This window comes from Hyaena hyaena, unplaced genomic scaffold (genome assembly GCF_003009895.1).
Source record: "Hyaena hyaena isolate Hyena2069 unplaced genomic scaffold, ASM300989v1 scaffold_488, whole genome shotgun sequence".
Lineage (NCBI taxonomy): Eukaryota > Metazoa > Chordata > Mammalia > Carnivora > Hyaenidae > Hyaena > Hyaena hyaena.
In genome coordinates this window covers 370,622-388,101 of record NW_024081122.1, presented here as the reverse complement: position 1 = coordinate 388,101, position 17,480 = coordinate 370,622, and the positions used below count along the sequence as shown (strand labels likewise).

General features: G+C 43.2%; 1 protein-coding gene across 1 annotated transcript in view; it reads left to right on the top strand.

The window, feature by feature from the left end:
- Positions 1 to 17,480, top strand: part of FUT10 (fucosyltransferase 10) — an 83,647-nt gene that overhangs the window by 6,790 nt on the left and 59,377 nt on the right. Inside the window, exons 2-3 of the mRNA XM_039254425.1 lie at positions 1,829 to 2,181; positions 7,982 to 8,270. Of these exons, the coding sequence (XP_039110356.1) occupies positions 2,101 to 2,181; positions 7,982 to 8,270 (370 nt within the window). The 5' untranslated portion in view covers positions 1,829 to 2,100. The remainder of the gene's footprint in view (positions 1 to 1,828; positions 2,182 to 7,981; positions 8,271 to 17,480) is intronic.

Here is a 17,480-nt window from a genome sequence, read left to right as displayed (position 1 = left end):
AAAAAAAAAAAAAGAATGAGGATAGTGATTGTTCCTTTCATAGAGTTGTAGGAGGATTGAATGGTCTCAGGCACGCTGAGTACTTACGAAGTGCCTTGCTCAGGATAGGTCACTCAACAAACATTAGTGATCTCCTTTTCTTTGACAAAGTATTTCTGCTTTTGAAGTTCCAGTTGATCAGGCAGCAACATTCCTGATATGAATTCAGCCTCGTTTTACGTTTAAAAGTATAATAAAAATTATAATATTTACACATAAGATGGAAAATAGTTATTGATACGGAGTATGTACCATGCTCTGAAAGAAGGGTTTTACAATCTTATATAATTCTCAGTAACTTTCTGATTAGGCACCCTATGTATCTACATTTTGGAAACTGAGATATTGAGAGGCTAGGTTAAACCAGCTGGGGAACTGAGATTTGAATCCTGGCGGGCTGGCTCTGGATCCTGTCCCCTTAGTCACTGCGGATTGCAGGAATTCCTGTGGAAAAAAGAGGAAAAACACACCATTGGTCATTTCTGAAACCAAGAGTCATTTTGTTGCTGAGGGACTTAACCTGGACTTAAAAGGAAATGAAGGTAGATGCATGGGAGGGGGTGTGTACCTTTAAGGCCAATGTTTTTAACTAGAATTCTACATCATTTTAATATTTTTCATTATATCTTTAGTGCTGTATCTGGGAGATGTACAACCAGATCTTAGAACCAGATTTTTGGAGGACTGTAGAGCAGCCTCAGGAACACTCATCCATGCCCTATTCTGAACTCCACTGTGTCAAAGGCTAAGACCTTTGACGTTACAGAACCCTGGGAAAAGGCATTCTTTTGGGGGCACGTGCATGGCTCAGATGGTTGAACATCTGACTTCGGTTCAGGTCATGATCTCTGAGTCAGGCCTTCTGCTCTCAGTTCAGAGCCTGCTTTGGATCCTCTGTCCCCCTCTCTCTGCTCCTCCCCCACTCATACTCTTTCTTTCTTCTCTCTCTCTGTCTCAAAAATAAACAGGAGCGTCTGACTTCAGCTCAGGTCATGATCTCACGGTTTGTGGGTTTGAGCCCCGTGTCGGGCTTTATAGCTGACAGCTCAGCTTCAGAGCCTGCTTCAGATTCTGTGTCTCCCTCTCTCTCTCTCTGACCCTCCCCTGCTCACGCTGTCTCTGCTCAAACTCACACAAATAAATAAATAAACATTTAAAAATAAATAAATAAAACTTTTTGGAACAATCATCCATTTCAGATAGATGGAAATCTTGTTTCAGAACTTCCAGAGAATCATACTGCTTATAAAACCCACTGCTTTATTACACTTGCTATAAAAGACTAACCAACTAAATCAATAATCAGAAGTCCTTATGTTGTGGCTGAAGCTGTTTTCCATAGAGGAAGTTTGGGTCTGTTGATCATTATCCACTTTTGACCCAAGCCTGAAACTTTTATTTATTTTTTTCCCTGCTTTTCCCAGGAGTGGGTGGATAATCCTGGTAATTTCTATTCTACTTCTCTACTCCTTTGAAACCTGGGTGGAAGAGGTGACTACATGTAAGTGACTTGTGGAATTTCAGTCTCCTGGGGGCAGAGAAAATGAAGTGCAATCAGAATTTTAGACACAGTCCTAACTGTAGATCTGTCAACTCTCCTCTGATAGGCTGTGTGACCTTGACCAAGTCACCTCATCTCTCTGATCTTGGCTTCCTTATCTAGGAGTGAAGACTACATGATTTCAAAGGTTCCTTTTCATTTTAAAGCTTTGGGTTTCTACTTGATAGCCTGAAGAGACATTTATTAAATACTCTGCACTATGGCTAAAAGCTTATTCATTTGTTACAGAATTTTTTGATGCCTTCTGGTTTGAAGAGATCTCCAGCTGCTCTCATGATAGCCTAAGAAGACTGCATGCTGTTTCTTCTCGATGCCAAGCCGGGCACGCGCACAGCGTCGGATCCCAGCCCTTCATGGAGACCCGGTCCCAGCAGGAGCGACAGCAGAAGACATGGACACCCAGATGGCTCATCCACATGAAGTTGTCCTGGGCTGTGGGCCTTCTCGAGAACACCTGGTAGCCGTGCTAGCCCCCTGTCAGTCACCCAGGGCCGGGCAGCATGGTGTGGATTCAGAGGAGGAAGCTTTTGGCACCTTGCCTCTGCATCACAGCCTCCGTCTTTCTCCTCATCACACTCCAGGTAGCAAGAATTTGGGTTACTTCATGTGGATTCCTGAGCCTCTCCACCCTTTCCCGCCTTCGCCCACTCCATTCTCTCCGATTCTTTACTTTTTACTTAATATCTCTGGATTGGGGGTTCTCTGTCTCAGGCAGGGAAGAGACTGTTTTTATGAATAGATGAAACTGAGGTTTTAGTGAGTGGGTGTATCATAGAAGCAAAATCAGTAAAGGTGGGGGGATCAATTTGTGAGTCCTCTGGGGTCCTGGTTATAGAAGTACAGAAAGCAGAACTCGGTCTCTCTTACTGAGTCAAATTTGGATGGTTCTCTCCAAGTCCCCTATCACGATGGGTTCTGAAAGATTGCATTATTGAAGAAGCTGTGACTATACTGAGAGTAAGATGGTCTATCGTACGGAACACAAACATATGCATTAGTACATTGTCATTTTTTTCTTTTTAAATTAAAAAAAATTTTTTTTAATGTTTTATATATTTCTTTTTTTTTTTTTTAAATATTTTTATTTATTTCTAGGAGAGAGAGGGAGAGAGAGACAGCGTGAGCAGGGGAAGGTCAGAGAGAGAGAGGGAGACACAGACTCTGAAATAGGCTCCAGGCTCTGAGCTGGCAGTCAGCACAGAGCCCGATGCGGGGCTCGAACCCACGAACCGCGAGATCATGACCTAAGCGAAAGTCGGACGCTTAACCGACTAAGCCACCCAGGCGCCCCTGATGTTTTATATATTTCTGAGAGAGATAGTGAGACAGCATGAACAGGAGGGGGTCAGGGAAAAAGGGAGACATAGAATCTGAAGCAGACTCCAGGCCCTGAGCTAGCCGTCAACACAGAGCCCGACACGGGGCTCAAACCCACAAACTGTGAGATCATGACCTGAGTCAAAGTCGGACACTTAACTGACCGAGCCATCCAGGTGCCCCTCTTTTTAAATTTTTAAATGTTTATTCAGTTTTGAGAGGCAGAGAGAGATAGAGTATGAGCAGGGAAGGGGCAGAGAGAGGGGGAGACAGAGAATCTGAAGCAGGCTCCAGGCTCTGAGCCATCAGCACAGAGCCTGACACGGGGCTTGAACTCACGAACTGCAAGATCATGACTGGAACTGAAGTCGGTCACTTAACCGACTGAGCCTCCCCGGCACCCCACTACATTTGTCATTCTTGACATCTGCTACTTAGACCAAGCACTGAATGTGAGTGTTTGAAGTGCACCAGTTTTCAGTCTTCTTATTTATTTCATTTAGTTGGTGATTCTGAACTTCATTTGCTAATCTCAAATGAGAGTAAAAATTACAGTGATAGGGAAAGTATAGATGGGAGTTCAGATATATTTGGGACCCATTCAAGTACTAGCTGTCCATTTTGAAATCCAGAGGACTTTTATTTTTTTAGTGTCTATTTATTTTTGAGAGACAGAGTATGAGCAGAGGAGGGGCAGAGAGAGAAGGAGACACAGAATCTGAAGCAGGCTCCAGGCTCTGAGCTGGCAGCACAGAGCCCGAGGTGGGGCTCAAACCCACAAACCATGGGATCATGACCTGAGCTGAAGTTGGATGCTTAATGGAATGAGCCACTCAGGCACCCCAGAAATCCAAAGGACTTTTAAAGATTATTTGTGGTCTTGAGCAGCTCAGGTGTAGGGCTGATGGAAATAGAGGTGTTCTCTGGGCTTTTTCACTCAAGATAATCTTCCTTCTTGATTAAGCTTGAATGAGCTATTGCATATAAAAGCACTGTGGCAGACAGTCTGGTGCTTGACTTCTACACCTTAGCTGCCAAACTGGGACTGTGGTCAGAAGAAATCCTTGCCTTCTTGATTGTCTGTCCTATGCGTGTCCAGGACTTGCTTGTGCATGAGGGGCTGGGCTTCTCTACTTCTTCCTGTGGGAAGGTCTGAGAGCTTTGGTCTTACTAGACAATTACTTTGGCATTCTTTTTCAGTTACAAGGAACAGCTGCATCTAATGAAGAGCCTTTCCTTTGATGTTGGAAGAAATAGCCATGTTTTTGGTATGGCTGTCATTTCTAAGCTTTCAGAGTATGAGAGGTGGTATGATTACCAGAGCTGAACCCTCATCTGCATCTCGATTTCAGTTTGCTACCAATAGTGTGGTTTGGGCTGTTTCCCTGTCCACATGGATATATTAAATGCTTCCCTGTCTAGGGGCGCCTGGGTGGCTCAGTCAGTTAAGTGTCTGACTTTGGCTCAGGTCATGATCTCACAGTTTGTGAGTTCAAGCCCTGTGTCAGGCTCTGTGCTGACAGCTCAGAGCCTGGGGCTTGCTTCGGATTCTGTGTCTTCCTCTCTCCCTGCTCTTCTCTCCCTCTCAAAAACAAATAAACATTAAAAATTTTTAGTAAAATAAATGCTTCAATGTTCAGAGTTGCAGTGGTACTATTTTTTTTTTTTAACACTATACACGAGAAAATATAATGCCCACACATTTAGGACCATTCCTATTTCTGGTGGTTTGTTGCCAGGTAGGTAGGGTAATAAAAGGATAAATTAAAAAAAAAAATCATGCCAGGGCTGCCATCATAAAGGACCACAGACTGAGTGGCTGAAACAATAGAAAGTTTTTTCTCACAGTTCTGGAGGCTGGGAGTCCAAGGTCAAGGTGTCAGCAGACAGGGTTGTTTCTTCTGAGGTCTCTCTCCTCGGGACTTGTAGATGGCTGTCTTTCTGCAGTGTCTTCACATCATCTTCCTTCTTCACTTTGATGTGTCCTAATGTTCTTTTTTTTTTTTTTTAATATTTTTTATTTATTTCTGAGAGAGAGAGAGAGAGACAGCGTGGGCAGGGGAGGGTCAGAGAGAGAGGGAGACACAGAATCCGAAACAGGCTCCAGGCTCTGAGCTGGCAGTCAGCACAGAGCCTGACATGGGGCTTGAATCCACGAATCGTGAGATCATGACCTGAGCCGATGTCGGACACTTAACTGACTGAACCACCCAGGTGCCCCCCTAATGTCCTCTTTTTATAAGGATACCAGTCATATTGAATTAGGGTCCCCCTTGATGACCCCCTATTAGCTTAATTACCTCTTTAAAGACCCTTTCCCCTAACTCAGTCATAGTCTGAGGTGGTGCGAGTTAGGACGACACTGAATGAATCTGGGGGACAGGATACAATTTAGCCCATAACAGACCTGATAGCATAATTAATAAGTAATGTAACCCTGAAAATGTTACACTAATCTTCAGTTAAGTTAAAGCATAGTGATTCCCTGGCAGAAATCCTTCCATCTGAGACATTGTTTTCCACTCACATTTTACTATATTTTGTATATACTATCTGTAAATTCTTTGGGTGTGCATGCATCTTTAGTTTTTGAATTTATCTGCGTTTTACTTGTATAATAATTCGTGAATACATTTGGAGCATTGTAAAGCAAATCCAGGACTTTGTATTGTTTTACCTGGATTTACTTTAATATGATTCTCTAACAGAGGGGAACTTTTAAAAGTATAGTATAACCAAATTATTGTCACACCAAGCCAGATTAATAATAACTAAAAAGCACTACCCGTATCCTAGGCCTTGTTAAAAATTTCCCAGTTATCTCAAAGAAGTCTTTTATAACGGGTTGGTTAGAATCTGGAATACACACAAATCCCATATATCACACTTAGGTGGTGTGTCTCCAATTTTGAATGTTTTTGTTTTTTCTGCTATAAGAGTTTTCTCTGCTCCACCTTCTATTCCATGTCACAGGCTTGTTGAAAATACTCAGTCATTTATCCTTTTGAATTTCCCAGATTTTGGATTTGGCCAATTTTACTCATGGTTGTATTGAATATATTCTCTGTCCTTCATATTTCCTACCACCTGGTGGTGATATCTGAGGCTTAATATTTTTTTTAAAAGCTATTTGGTAGAAAAGGGGCGCCCAGGTGGCTCAGTCGGTTAAGTGTCCGACTTTGCCTTAGGTCATGACCTCACAGTTTGCGAGTTCGAGCCCCGCATCAGGCTCTCCGCTATCAGTACAGAACCCACTTCGGGTCCTCTGTCCCCCCCCCCTCTCTGTGCCTGTCCGACTTCTGCTGTCTTTGTCTCTCTCAAAATAAATAAATAAATAAACTTGAACAAACGAGACAACAACAACCAAAACTACTTGGCGAAAAAATCATCCCTATTCTTGGGAAATGAACTTACACCTCATATAGGAGACATTGACCAGAAATGTGGAACAAAATTTGTCTTTGAAGTTTTCTCCATGACTTTCTAAAAGCCTCTTTTTAAAACTGTTGTACATTTGCGGGGGAAGGTCTGGGGAAAAGATACAGATTTTGTGGCTAAACGTCAGCTCTAGTCCGTCAAGGGGCTGGGGAATAGCTACCTTCTTATGTTATCGTGAAAATGCTAAGTTGTTGTCAGGGACTAGACTTTTCTTTGGTTTTTAGTGATTGTCTTACTGTCATATGCTGGCCTCGGTGTCACAAGTGACCCATGATTTTTTAAAGCCAGTATAATTTCTCACTTTTTTTGGAGTGCTACTTGGCTGTCACTCGGTGGTTTTTGATATTTTTTTGGCCTTGGATCCCTCAGGAAATCTGGTGAATGTTGTGGACCGTTGCCAGCAAGCTGCAGACTCTGTCAGCAGACAGTGGCCCTTTTTTGACACCAGGATCTCAAACACAGAAAGAAGGCACCACCCTGGCTGCCGAGAGTTGGGGTGGGGGCCACACAGATATCATCTGTTGGCTGGTGGAGGAGTTAATACATAAAAGTATGCGTGCCTTTTACGGACTGATTTGTCACATAATCCAGCTGCTAACATTTCATTTCTGTGTGACACAGTCCAGTTCCTACTTTTATGCCGCTTCCTCTAACATATTTTTATAATGCCATATCAATATCTACCCTTAAAATTTGATGAAGAGGCAGCATTTTTGGAGAATAACTGACTTCCTGTTTCTACTCTGTCCACCCTGCACTCCAGATTCCGGTACTGACTCCTAGCTGTCCAGTGACCCAGACTGTCCTGAAATCAATCCACATAGTTTTACATGGAAGGGAGCCCAGGGCTCACTGTAGCCTTCACTTGATATCACAGTGGAAATTCTTAGAAATGTAAGACCTGCGTTATGACTCCTTTAACTGTACTAAAAAGAAACCGATTGGTAATTCATAATTAATTTTCCCTAGACTGTGTTCTCCAGCAATAGCCAGGTAATAGCCTTGGTTCTCACGGGCTTCATTAAGAGATGAAACTATGTCTGGATATAGTCGATGCCTATGACATAGAAAAATGTACCTGGTATGTGGTAAGTAGAGCAAAGCATCCCTGTTGGTAGATATGTAAATGTACATGGCAAAAGGGACCTTACAGATGGGATTAAGGTGACACACTGAGATGAGGAGATTATCCAGAATTATCGGTGTGAGCCCAGTGTAATCACACGAGTCCTTAAAAGCTAAGAGTCTTCCCTGGTCAGACAGAGGTGGACAAGAGAATAACAGTGAGAGGCAACATGGCCGGCTTTGAAGATGGAGAAGGGACCACGAGTCAAGAATGGTGGGTAGTTCTAAAAGATAGGAAAACAAGAAAATGGATTCTCCAGAGCTTCCAGAGAAGAATGTAGCCCTGTCGACACCTTGCGGTTAGCCTGGTGAGACCCAGGGCAGACTCCTCACCCCTAGAACTGTGTAATCATACATGTGTTCTTTTCAATTGCTGAGTTTGTGGTAATTTGTTATAGCAGCAATAGAGAACTAATATGAGGCCCAGTCGTGCAGTTGAATGGGAGATGTGCAAATGGAAATTAAACAATCCAACTCTGTGGTAATTGTCTTCTCTTTCAGGTAGTGGTTGAGCTGGGAAGATTTGAAAGGAAGAAGTTTAAAAATTCCAATGTGCGAGATGGACAAGCAAAGTTGGAGGAGGAGCCTACACATCTCTATCCACTCCCTGAGAACGAAGCGCTGAACTTGAAAAAGAAATTGGAGACCGATAACTACCCCATCATGCTCTGGTGGTCCCCACTGACTGGGGAAACCGGAAGGCTAGGCCAGTGCGGAGCAGATGCGTGCTTCTTCACCATCGACCGGACCTACCTACATCATCGCATGACCAAAGCACTCCTCTTCTATGGTAAGTGGGGCTTTTGCCTTTGTCCCTTTGCTTGCTGACATCCTGCTCCAGAGCTGACTTCTGCTTCCCTCCCAAAGAGGACAGGGTGGAACTCCCCTTGAAAGCCCCGTGGCGTGCCTGAGAGCCTTTGCCTCTGCTCTGTGTAAGGCCTGAGCATTTAGCAAACACAGTAAATCAACAAGGTTGACCAACATAAAAGTAGCTGACTGGCCACTTGGCAAGTCAGGAGAACGGACTTATGGAGGAGAACGGGTATTTCCTCTCACCTTTTCCCAGTTGCATACTGTGCTCACTGAATTTGGTATTGAGGGAATTGGGTATTGATTCTATTGCCAATATCAATTCAGAATGTCACCCGCGATAATAGCCAGGGTGTTGATTACCATAACAGATGTTTAATGGGACCTACACTAAGCACAGGGTTCTTTATTTCATTAGTCAGATTAATCAGCAACAAAAATAAAAATATTTTTCAGCATCGGCTTTCAAAAGCAAGTAGGTATTCAACACTTCCTGAGGCTGATTATACGTCATGCTGCGATTGAGGGCAACCAAACCCAGTTTGGGGGGGGGTTGTTAGCAAGATGCTAGCAGTGGCAGGGAAAACAGAGCCCCTGGGTGATGAGTGGTGGGGGCACAGGGGAACATGGGTGAGCAGATTCGGGCAAATGTAGGCAAGGTTGATCAGTTAGGAGGTCAGGGAAAGGAAATCTGCTTTAGAGTGCTGTGAGTGTGTGTGTGTGTGTGTGTGTGTGTGTGTGTGTGTGTGTGTGTGTAGTCTGGCTTTGGAGAGGCAGGACACGGACTGGGATGTAGAGCTGCGTCATTCTCAATGCTCTGCCTAAGAGTGACTGAAATAAAGCAGGAAATGAGTTCAGCAGGAATCAGGTGGTGTATTTGCCCCACAGTAGGGCAGGGCTACAGAGCAGTGGGCGCTAGTGCCCTGGTGTAAGTCAGGAGTCAGGGAGGTCCTAGGTACTTAAAGATCTGGGTAGCACAGAGTCCAGAGTCTTCACAGAGGCCTAACAGTGTCCCCGTTCACTTGCTTCCCATCTCTGCTCCTCAGAGGCAGTCAGTGCAGGTTGGAGGAGAGAGGGCTATTTGCCTGGGGCCAGGCTGGTGGCTCATGTGTCCTGACGGGAGAACAACCACCTGGGTAGTGTCAGATGCTCACTTTGAACATCACTGGACCACAGATCCCACTGAAAGTGGAATGTAATACATGGACTTGTAGAATCCCTTCTAAAATCCAAAGAATTCAGAATTCTGAAACTTGAAGCTCTATGAGTTTGCCTAAAGGATTAGGGTCCTCTGATCGTATTTGGAGATAAAGGACAATTAAATGTAGGAGTTTAATTTTCCAAATTTGAACAGAAGCTCCTAGAAATACTGTAGTTATACACAAAAATTATAGATACTGTAATGGAGACTGAGGTATTATTATATATCATAAGAAATAAAGCATTATAAGGAAAATCAAAACCTTCTGTGAACCTTTCTCTGACCTCATTTTCCACTCTTCTACCCCAGAGGGAATTATGATCCTGATATATGTGTATGTGTGTGTATATATGTTATATGAACATATATGGTATTATTCTGAATATTATGTAAATAGCGTGATATGTTGTTTCTCTTTTCTCTCTAACCTGCTTTTCTACTTAACACAGTTTTTGGATTTATTGATGTTGGCTACTCATCGCTCCAGGCTTCCATTTTTCACTGTTGTATGGTCTTACATTGAATTTATATATATCACACTTCATGAATTTATTTATATCACACTTCATGAATTTATATTTATCACACTACATGCCATTTTTCTCTTGTTGGACATTAGGTTATTTCCAAAACCTTACTTATGACGAAAAACGCTGCAATAAACAATCCACGTACACGTGTGAGATTTTGTGAGGTTAACACTTAGCAGTGGAATTGTTTGGTATGAATTTACGTTTATTAGATATTGCCAGACCAACATCCCAAGTGGTTGTATCACAGTGGCTGTCTTTTAAACATTTACAACTTTTTTTTTCTTTTTTCTTTTTTTAAAAATTTATTTTGATAGAGAAAGAGCATGAGTAGGGTAGGAACAGAGACAGTGGGGAGAGAGAATCCCAAGCAGGTTCCTCATGCTTAGTGCAGAGCCCGATGTGGGGCTCGAACTCACAAACCATAGGAGGAACCAAGAGTCAGGCACTCAACCAACTGAGCCACCCAGGCACCCGAAACATTTACAATTTTTAACGTGTTCATGCACGTAGACCTCCTTTATTTCCAAATAACATGCTTAGATTGTCACTTCGTGACTTTTCGGTTTTAGACAGTATAGATTGATTCTTTTTTTTTTTTTTAATGTAGTTTATTGTCACATTGGCTTCCATACAACACCCAGTGCTCATCCCAACAAGTGCCCTCCTCAATCCCCATCACCCATTTTCTCCTCTCCTCCACCGTCCACCCATCCACCCTCAGTTTGTTCTCTGTACTTAAGAGTCTGTATCGATTGATTCTTACTATGGAAGCTGAATATTTAACTTTCCTTCCTTACTCCTGCTTCCCCCTTCTCTACTCAATTCCACATCCCCATAGCCTTCCCAAAAAGATGTATTATTTTAGGTAGATTAGTATTCAGTATTTACATCATTTATATAATCCCAGTGAGCCATGTCATCTGCTAAGATGACTCTCCCCACCCAGCCTGTTTGGCCGGGAGTAGCATCAGATGCTCTTAAGGAAACATCTCCCAAGGATTCCTGACCCCCTGCCGTCTAGAGCGGTTGCCATTTTGGCTGGGCACCCAGGTGCTGTCCTGGCTCCTCGTTATTCTGAGGACTCTTTGTGCCTCCCTCTTGCATTGCCTTTCCTGTTTCTTTTATGCCTTCTTTTTCTTTTTCTTCATTTATATCTTTATTTCAGTGTGTTCTGAGAAAGGTGCATGGAAGATAAGTTTTCAGAGACTCTGAGTGTGTGAGAATGTGTTCATTTTCCCCTTACCTTCATTGATGGTTTGGCTTAGCATAGAAGTCTAGGTTAGAAATTCTTTCCTTTCTGAATCTGAAAGAGTTTCCCTCTGTCCTCTGGCTTCAAGTGGTTTTGCTGAGGAATCTGAAGCTTGTTTGAGTCTCCATGCTTTGTATGTAGTGTGTTTTCTCTTCCCCTCTGTCTTCTCTGGAAAAAATATAGAATATTCTTTTTTTCAACAGTTTGGAAATGGGTAATGATGCTTTGGTTTGAACCTATTTCCTTTTATTGAGGGGGGTACTAAAATACCGGGTTATCAGGAAGCCTACACAGCAGTATTTAGCTTCGTGACTTTTCCAGGACTCACAGATCCACTCGCAGATTACGCACTTTTATCAGCACACCAAGACTCGACTCTTCTCTCAGGGATGGACTTGCCTCCAGCCAGATTCCCAGGAGGCTAGTATGTCAGCCAGAGTGCTTCTCATTTGATTTTCTTATCTCAGGTTTTGTTACTCTTCAGCTTCTAAAGCCATCAGCGATTCTCCTTAGGAGCTAAGTGTATGCCATTTTTATTATCCTGGCATTCAAGGCCCTGTAATCTGAATCCAACCCATCTTCCAAACTTAACCACTGAGATTCTGTCAACTAAAAGCTATGTTCAGAAATCAAACTGCAGGAGCAGCTGGGTGGCTCAGTCAGTTAAGCTACCAACTTTGGCTCAGGTCATGAGCTCACGATTTGTGGGTTTGAGTCCTGCATCAGGGTCTTTGCTGACAGCTAGGAGCTTGGAGCCTCCTTCGGTTTCTGTGTCTCCCTCTCTCTCTGCTCCTCCTCCACTCTCTGTGGAGAGTGTTTCTCTCTTTATCTCAAAAATAAATAAACTTAAAAGAAACTGCAGTAGTTACCATTTTTTAAAAATGTTTTATTTATTTCAGAGAGAGAGAGAGAGACAGCATGAGCAGGAGACGGTCAGAGAGAGAAGGAGATACAGAATCAGAAGGAGGCTCCAGGTTCTGAGCTAGCCATCAGCCCAGAGTCTGACATGGGGCTCGAACCCACGAACCATGAGATCATGACCTGAGCCGAAGCCAGATGCTCAACCGGCTGAGCCACCCAGGCACCCCAGTAGTCACCATTTTAGGCATAAGCCACAAATGTTCTTAACTTAGTGCCATTGTTTATTCAGTTTCTGTTCTAAACTGTCCTTTCTATATTTGTCCTGTCAAATAAGCTACTGATAACCTCCCATTTGTTTGGGATTATGGGTGAATAATGTAATGTCTAATGTCACAGATTATTATCTTGAGACAAAAACATTACCAGGCTGTAATGCAGGGCTAACTGACATATATACCATAAGAGAAATGTCATTAAATCTTGTGGAATTTCAAAGAAGGGAGAGAGAACATACGATTGGAGGGATCAGGAAAGGCTTCATAAGATCGATCTCCTTTATAAAATACGAGGAATTGGTATGTTGAGGGATAATGGAATTGGGTTGTGTTGAGATTGGAGGACATTTTAGTATGAAGAATGGCATGAATGTGGGCATGGAAGTAGAAAGTTATGAATATTATCTGAGCTACAGCAAAGCTATAGCCTATTTCTGGGTGAGAGAGAGAGAGAGATCGGATGATATATAGGGACCAGAACATGAAGAGCCTTGAATGTTGGCTATTTTTATTTTTTAAAATATAATTTATTGTCAAATTGATTTCCATACAATACCCAGTGCTCATCCCAACAAGTACCCTCCTCAATGCCCATCATCCACTTTCCCCTCTCCCCTACTCCCCATCAACCCTCAGTTTCTTCTCAGTATTTAAGAGTCTCTTATGGTTTGCCTCCCTCCCTCTCTGTAGCTTTTCTTCCCTGCTACCCCATGGTCTTCTGTTATGTTTCTCAAGATCCACATATGAGTGAAAACATGATATCTGTCTTTCTCTGACTGACATCTCACTTAGCATAACACCCTCCAGTTCCATCCATGTTGCTGCAAATTTGAATGGCCTTTTAAAAACCAACTCAAGGGGCGCCTGGGTGGCTTACTCGGTTAAGCGTCCGACTTTCGCTTAGGTCGTGATCTCACGGTTCGTGGGTTCGAGCCCCGCGTTGGGCTCTGTGCTGACTGCCGGCGCAGAGACTGGAGGCTGCTTCAGAGTCTGTATCTCCCTCTCTCTCTGACCCTCTCTCTCTCTCTCTCCTAGAAATAAATAAAAATATTTTTAAAAAATCTTAAAAAAAAATAAATAAAAACCAACTCAAATATAACACCTGGGAACCATTCCTCATTCCCTCCCATTAGATGCCTATATGCCAGGCATGCTACCAATCCTGAGAAATAAAGATAAGTGATGGAGCTATGGCATTTGGTTTTCTTCTGTAGGATCATCCCTTCCTTTCTACCGTATGAAGTCTTTGTTGATAGGTCCATATCGATTCATCTTTGTACGCCTTCATCCCTTCTGTGTGGGAGGTGCTCGGGAAATAGTCATCGAGACCTCGAGCCATAAAGGACGTGAGAGTCAACCTTGTCTTCATCAGGGTGAGAAGACCGAGGCTCGGGAAGGTTAGGGACATGCCACAGTGACACTGGGCTTAGCTGCAGAGTGGTGTGGAGAGCCAGGGTGCCCTGACACCTGATCCATTGACCTTTTTTGCCTGCGCCATGTTCGAACGCACACTCATGGGTATAATTAAACCTGGATATTTGGATTTTGGAATTGCTTAAGATGTCTGGTTTTTAACAGACTGAATTAGAAATTCAGTTCATTATCAAGGTCTGTTGAACAAAATCGAACGAAGACAACACACTTGTCTGTCTGAGGGCTCCAAATTCTAATTAAGTAGGTAACTTACAACTGCACCTGGGACTCAGTGACAATGATTCAGGTGTCAAAAGCTGACCTAATTTAGCGAAATGGAAACTCAGAGGATTATATAACCTCGAAGCTATTGTAAACCAGGATATTTTTGAGTTTGCTTGTTCCCTTTGTAGCCTACTTTCTTTTTCTTCTTCCTGAATGTGAATCATTTACTTCATACGTAAACCGTGAATACTGCATCTGGTTTGAGCCATTTGAAAAATGCAAGGTTTCAGCTACATTAACAATTCTCTGAAACAAAAAGTTAAGTGGTCACAAGGGAATAAGTTATTTTTTTAACCCAAAAGTCCAAGAGTTACAAGAGTCTTAGAAGCTGTCACCGTAGTGATTTCAAAACAACGTGCAAAACACACAGCTCTGTGCTTTTTGACAGATCTCTCTCAAAAAGTGTTTATCGTGACGAGAGTCCCCTTGACGAGAATTGGGGGTCCTTAGAGCAGGGAAGTGCTTACGTTTTAGGTGATCTTCTAAATAGAAGTTCTAGTAAACACCGGTACATGGGGAGAAAGAAAACAAGGAGGCTCCTGAAATACTGTACTTCCTCAGGAATATGCGTGTTTGCACACCTTGATGGAGGCTGGAGGTTATGAAGAGGAAGGACATCAGGTTTGCTCTCCTCCAAGCACAGCTACAGTTCAACTCTCCGGGGTTGAGTGCTGAGTGCCTGCTGGGAGTTCTAGTATCTTTACCCTGGGTCCAGGCTCCTTGTGCCCGCTACCACTTTCTCTTTTTTTAAAGTTTGTTCATTTATTTTGAGAGAGAGAGAGTGAGAGAGAGAGAGAGTGAGAAAGAGAGAATCCCAAGCAGGTTCCACACCATCAGCACATAGCCCAATGCAGGGCTGCAATTGCGAACTGTGAGATTGATCATGATATGAGCCGAAATCCAAAATCAGACTAAGCTTAACCGACTGAGCCACCCAGGCACCCTCCAACCCTCTTCTAGAATGTGATCTCATTTCCTTGTCAAAACAACCTGGAAGGTCGGAATTCTGTCTATTTTGATGAAGAGGGAAATAAAGCACAGAGTGAAAAGGCTTGTTGTTGGTTACCTGCACGGGTGGTAGGAACCAGAACTTTTTCTTAATGGAAAAGCATAGGATGATATAGTACAGATTATAGATTCAACCTCAGAGAAGACTTAGGAGTCAAGGAATAATCAGAAATGGGTAGTATCATTCTGCAAGACTTGTTCAAGAACCAGAGTTACAAGGAAGGTTTTTAGAGGAGAGTGTGGAGAGCCCCAGCCAGGGAGGTATCACGAGCAAAGCAACAGGAATCGGCATTCTAGTTCACTCTGTCTGACGTGTTAACGAACAAGGCGTTCTGGTATTAAAAAGGTCTCCTGAGTGAGAAGGTGTTTCTGTTGTAAGCCACCTACAGATGATCAGTCCTCAGAGTGTTGTAATGAAATACATTTATACATGAACAAATGACAACAAATACAGTAGATGCTTTCTTTGTTTTATTTATTTTTTATTTTTCCTTAAATAGTTTATTGTCAAGTTGGTTTCTGTATAACACCCAGTGCTTATCCCAACAAGTGCCCTCCTCCATGCCCATTGCCCTCCTTCCCTTCTCCCCCTCCCCCATCAGCCCTCAGTTTGTTCTCAGGCTTTCTTTGTTTTAAATGACACTTTGCTGGGGGGACCTGGGTGGCTCAGTTGGTAAAGCATCCAGATTTGGCTCAGGTCATGATCCTGAGGTTGGTGAGCTTGAGCCCCATGTCAGGCTCTGTGCTGACAGCTCAGAGCTGGAGCCTGCTTCTGATTCTGTGTCTCTCTGCTCCTCCCCTGCTCATACTCTGTCTCTCTCAAAAGTAAATATTAAAAAAAATTTATAAAAGACACTTTGGGATTTTTCAGTGTCTTATTGGGATCACGTATAATTAAAAAGAGAGGAGTATAGGGGCGCCCGGGTGGCTTAGTCAGTTAAGCGTCCGACTTTCGCTCAGGTCATGATCTCGCGGTTCATGGGTTTGAGCCCCGCGTCGGGCTCTATGCTCAGAGCCTGGAGCCTGTTTCAGAGTCTGTGACTCTCTCTCTCTCTGACGCTCCCCTGATCATGATGTCTCTCTCTCTCTCTCTCTCCTAGAAATAAATAAAACATTAAAAAAAATTAAAAAAAAAAAAAAAAGAGAGGAGTGTAGGAGTGGTGGCCCAGCTCTTGAGAGAGGGCCTTTTGAGTCAGCGCTCTGGTGCACTCCTCATCTGTCACCAAGCAGTAATCAGACTTTAATGAGTGGTGATCCGACTATTCCAAATGGAGACTCCTGGTTATACCGAAAACGTGGATTTATTAGGGGGTTATCTTCACAGTTACAGGAATACTGCTGTTCATTATTCAGAGTATCTCTGCTCAGTGATCAAGTTTGCCCGAAAATGGAATAAGAATCATAAGGTTGCTTGATGAGCTTAGAATTACGGGAAACATTTTAATTGGCTTCCTCTGTCCCTAACAGAGAGTAGTAATAATTGCTGACATTATGAGTGCCCATTCTGTGCCAGGCACCAAAGAGATACTCTCTGTGTGTTCTCTTATTTCATTTTTTTTTCTAATGTTTTATTTATTTCTGAGAGAGAGAGAGACAGCATGAGCAGGGGAGGGTCAGAGAAAGAGGGAGACACAGAACTGGAAACGGGCTCCAGGCTCTGAGCTGGCTGTCAACAGAGCCTGACGCGGGGCTCGAACCCAAGAACGGTGAGATCATGACCATGACCTGAGCCGAAGTCGGACGCTTAACCTACTGAGCCGCCCAGACGCCCCTGTGTGTTCTCTCATTTCAAATCATCATGCCCCGCAGCGAGCTCCATGCTGACAGTGTGGAACCTGGAATTCTCTCTCTCCTCTCTCTCTTCCCTGGCACCCCCCCGCCCCCATTCTCTCTGCTCCTCTCCTGCTCGCACTGTCTCTCTCTCAAAAATAATAAATACATAAACTTAAAAAAAAGAAAATATCATCACATCACTGTGTAGTACCCTAGGTAATATTGCCATTTTAGAGCTGAGGAAACAGGCTCAGAGAATGTAAGTGACTTGCCCAAGGTCACACAGATGGAGAGTGCCTGATCATGTACCCAAACCTGAACATCTGATTCTACAACTCATACTCTGTTTATTAATGTTTTACGGCACTCTACATACCATCAACACCATAAGAGCATGCATGCCAGATCTGACCTCTTTCTCCTCCTGAAATGCTAGGTCATCCATGAATCCTGTTACCATTCATCTCCATTTTCCAGGTCTTCATGCAAGCCTTTACTCTTTTGTAAAAGTTTCATTTGTTCGTTCGTTCATTCATTCATTCATTCGTGGCCTGAACAATGAACAAGCATGAATTATCGAATGAGATAAGCA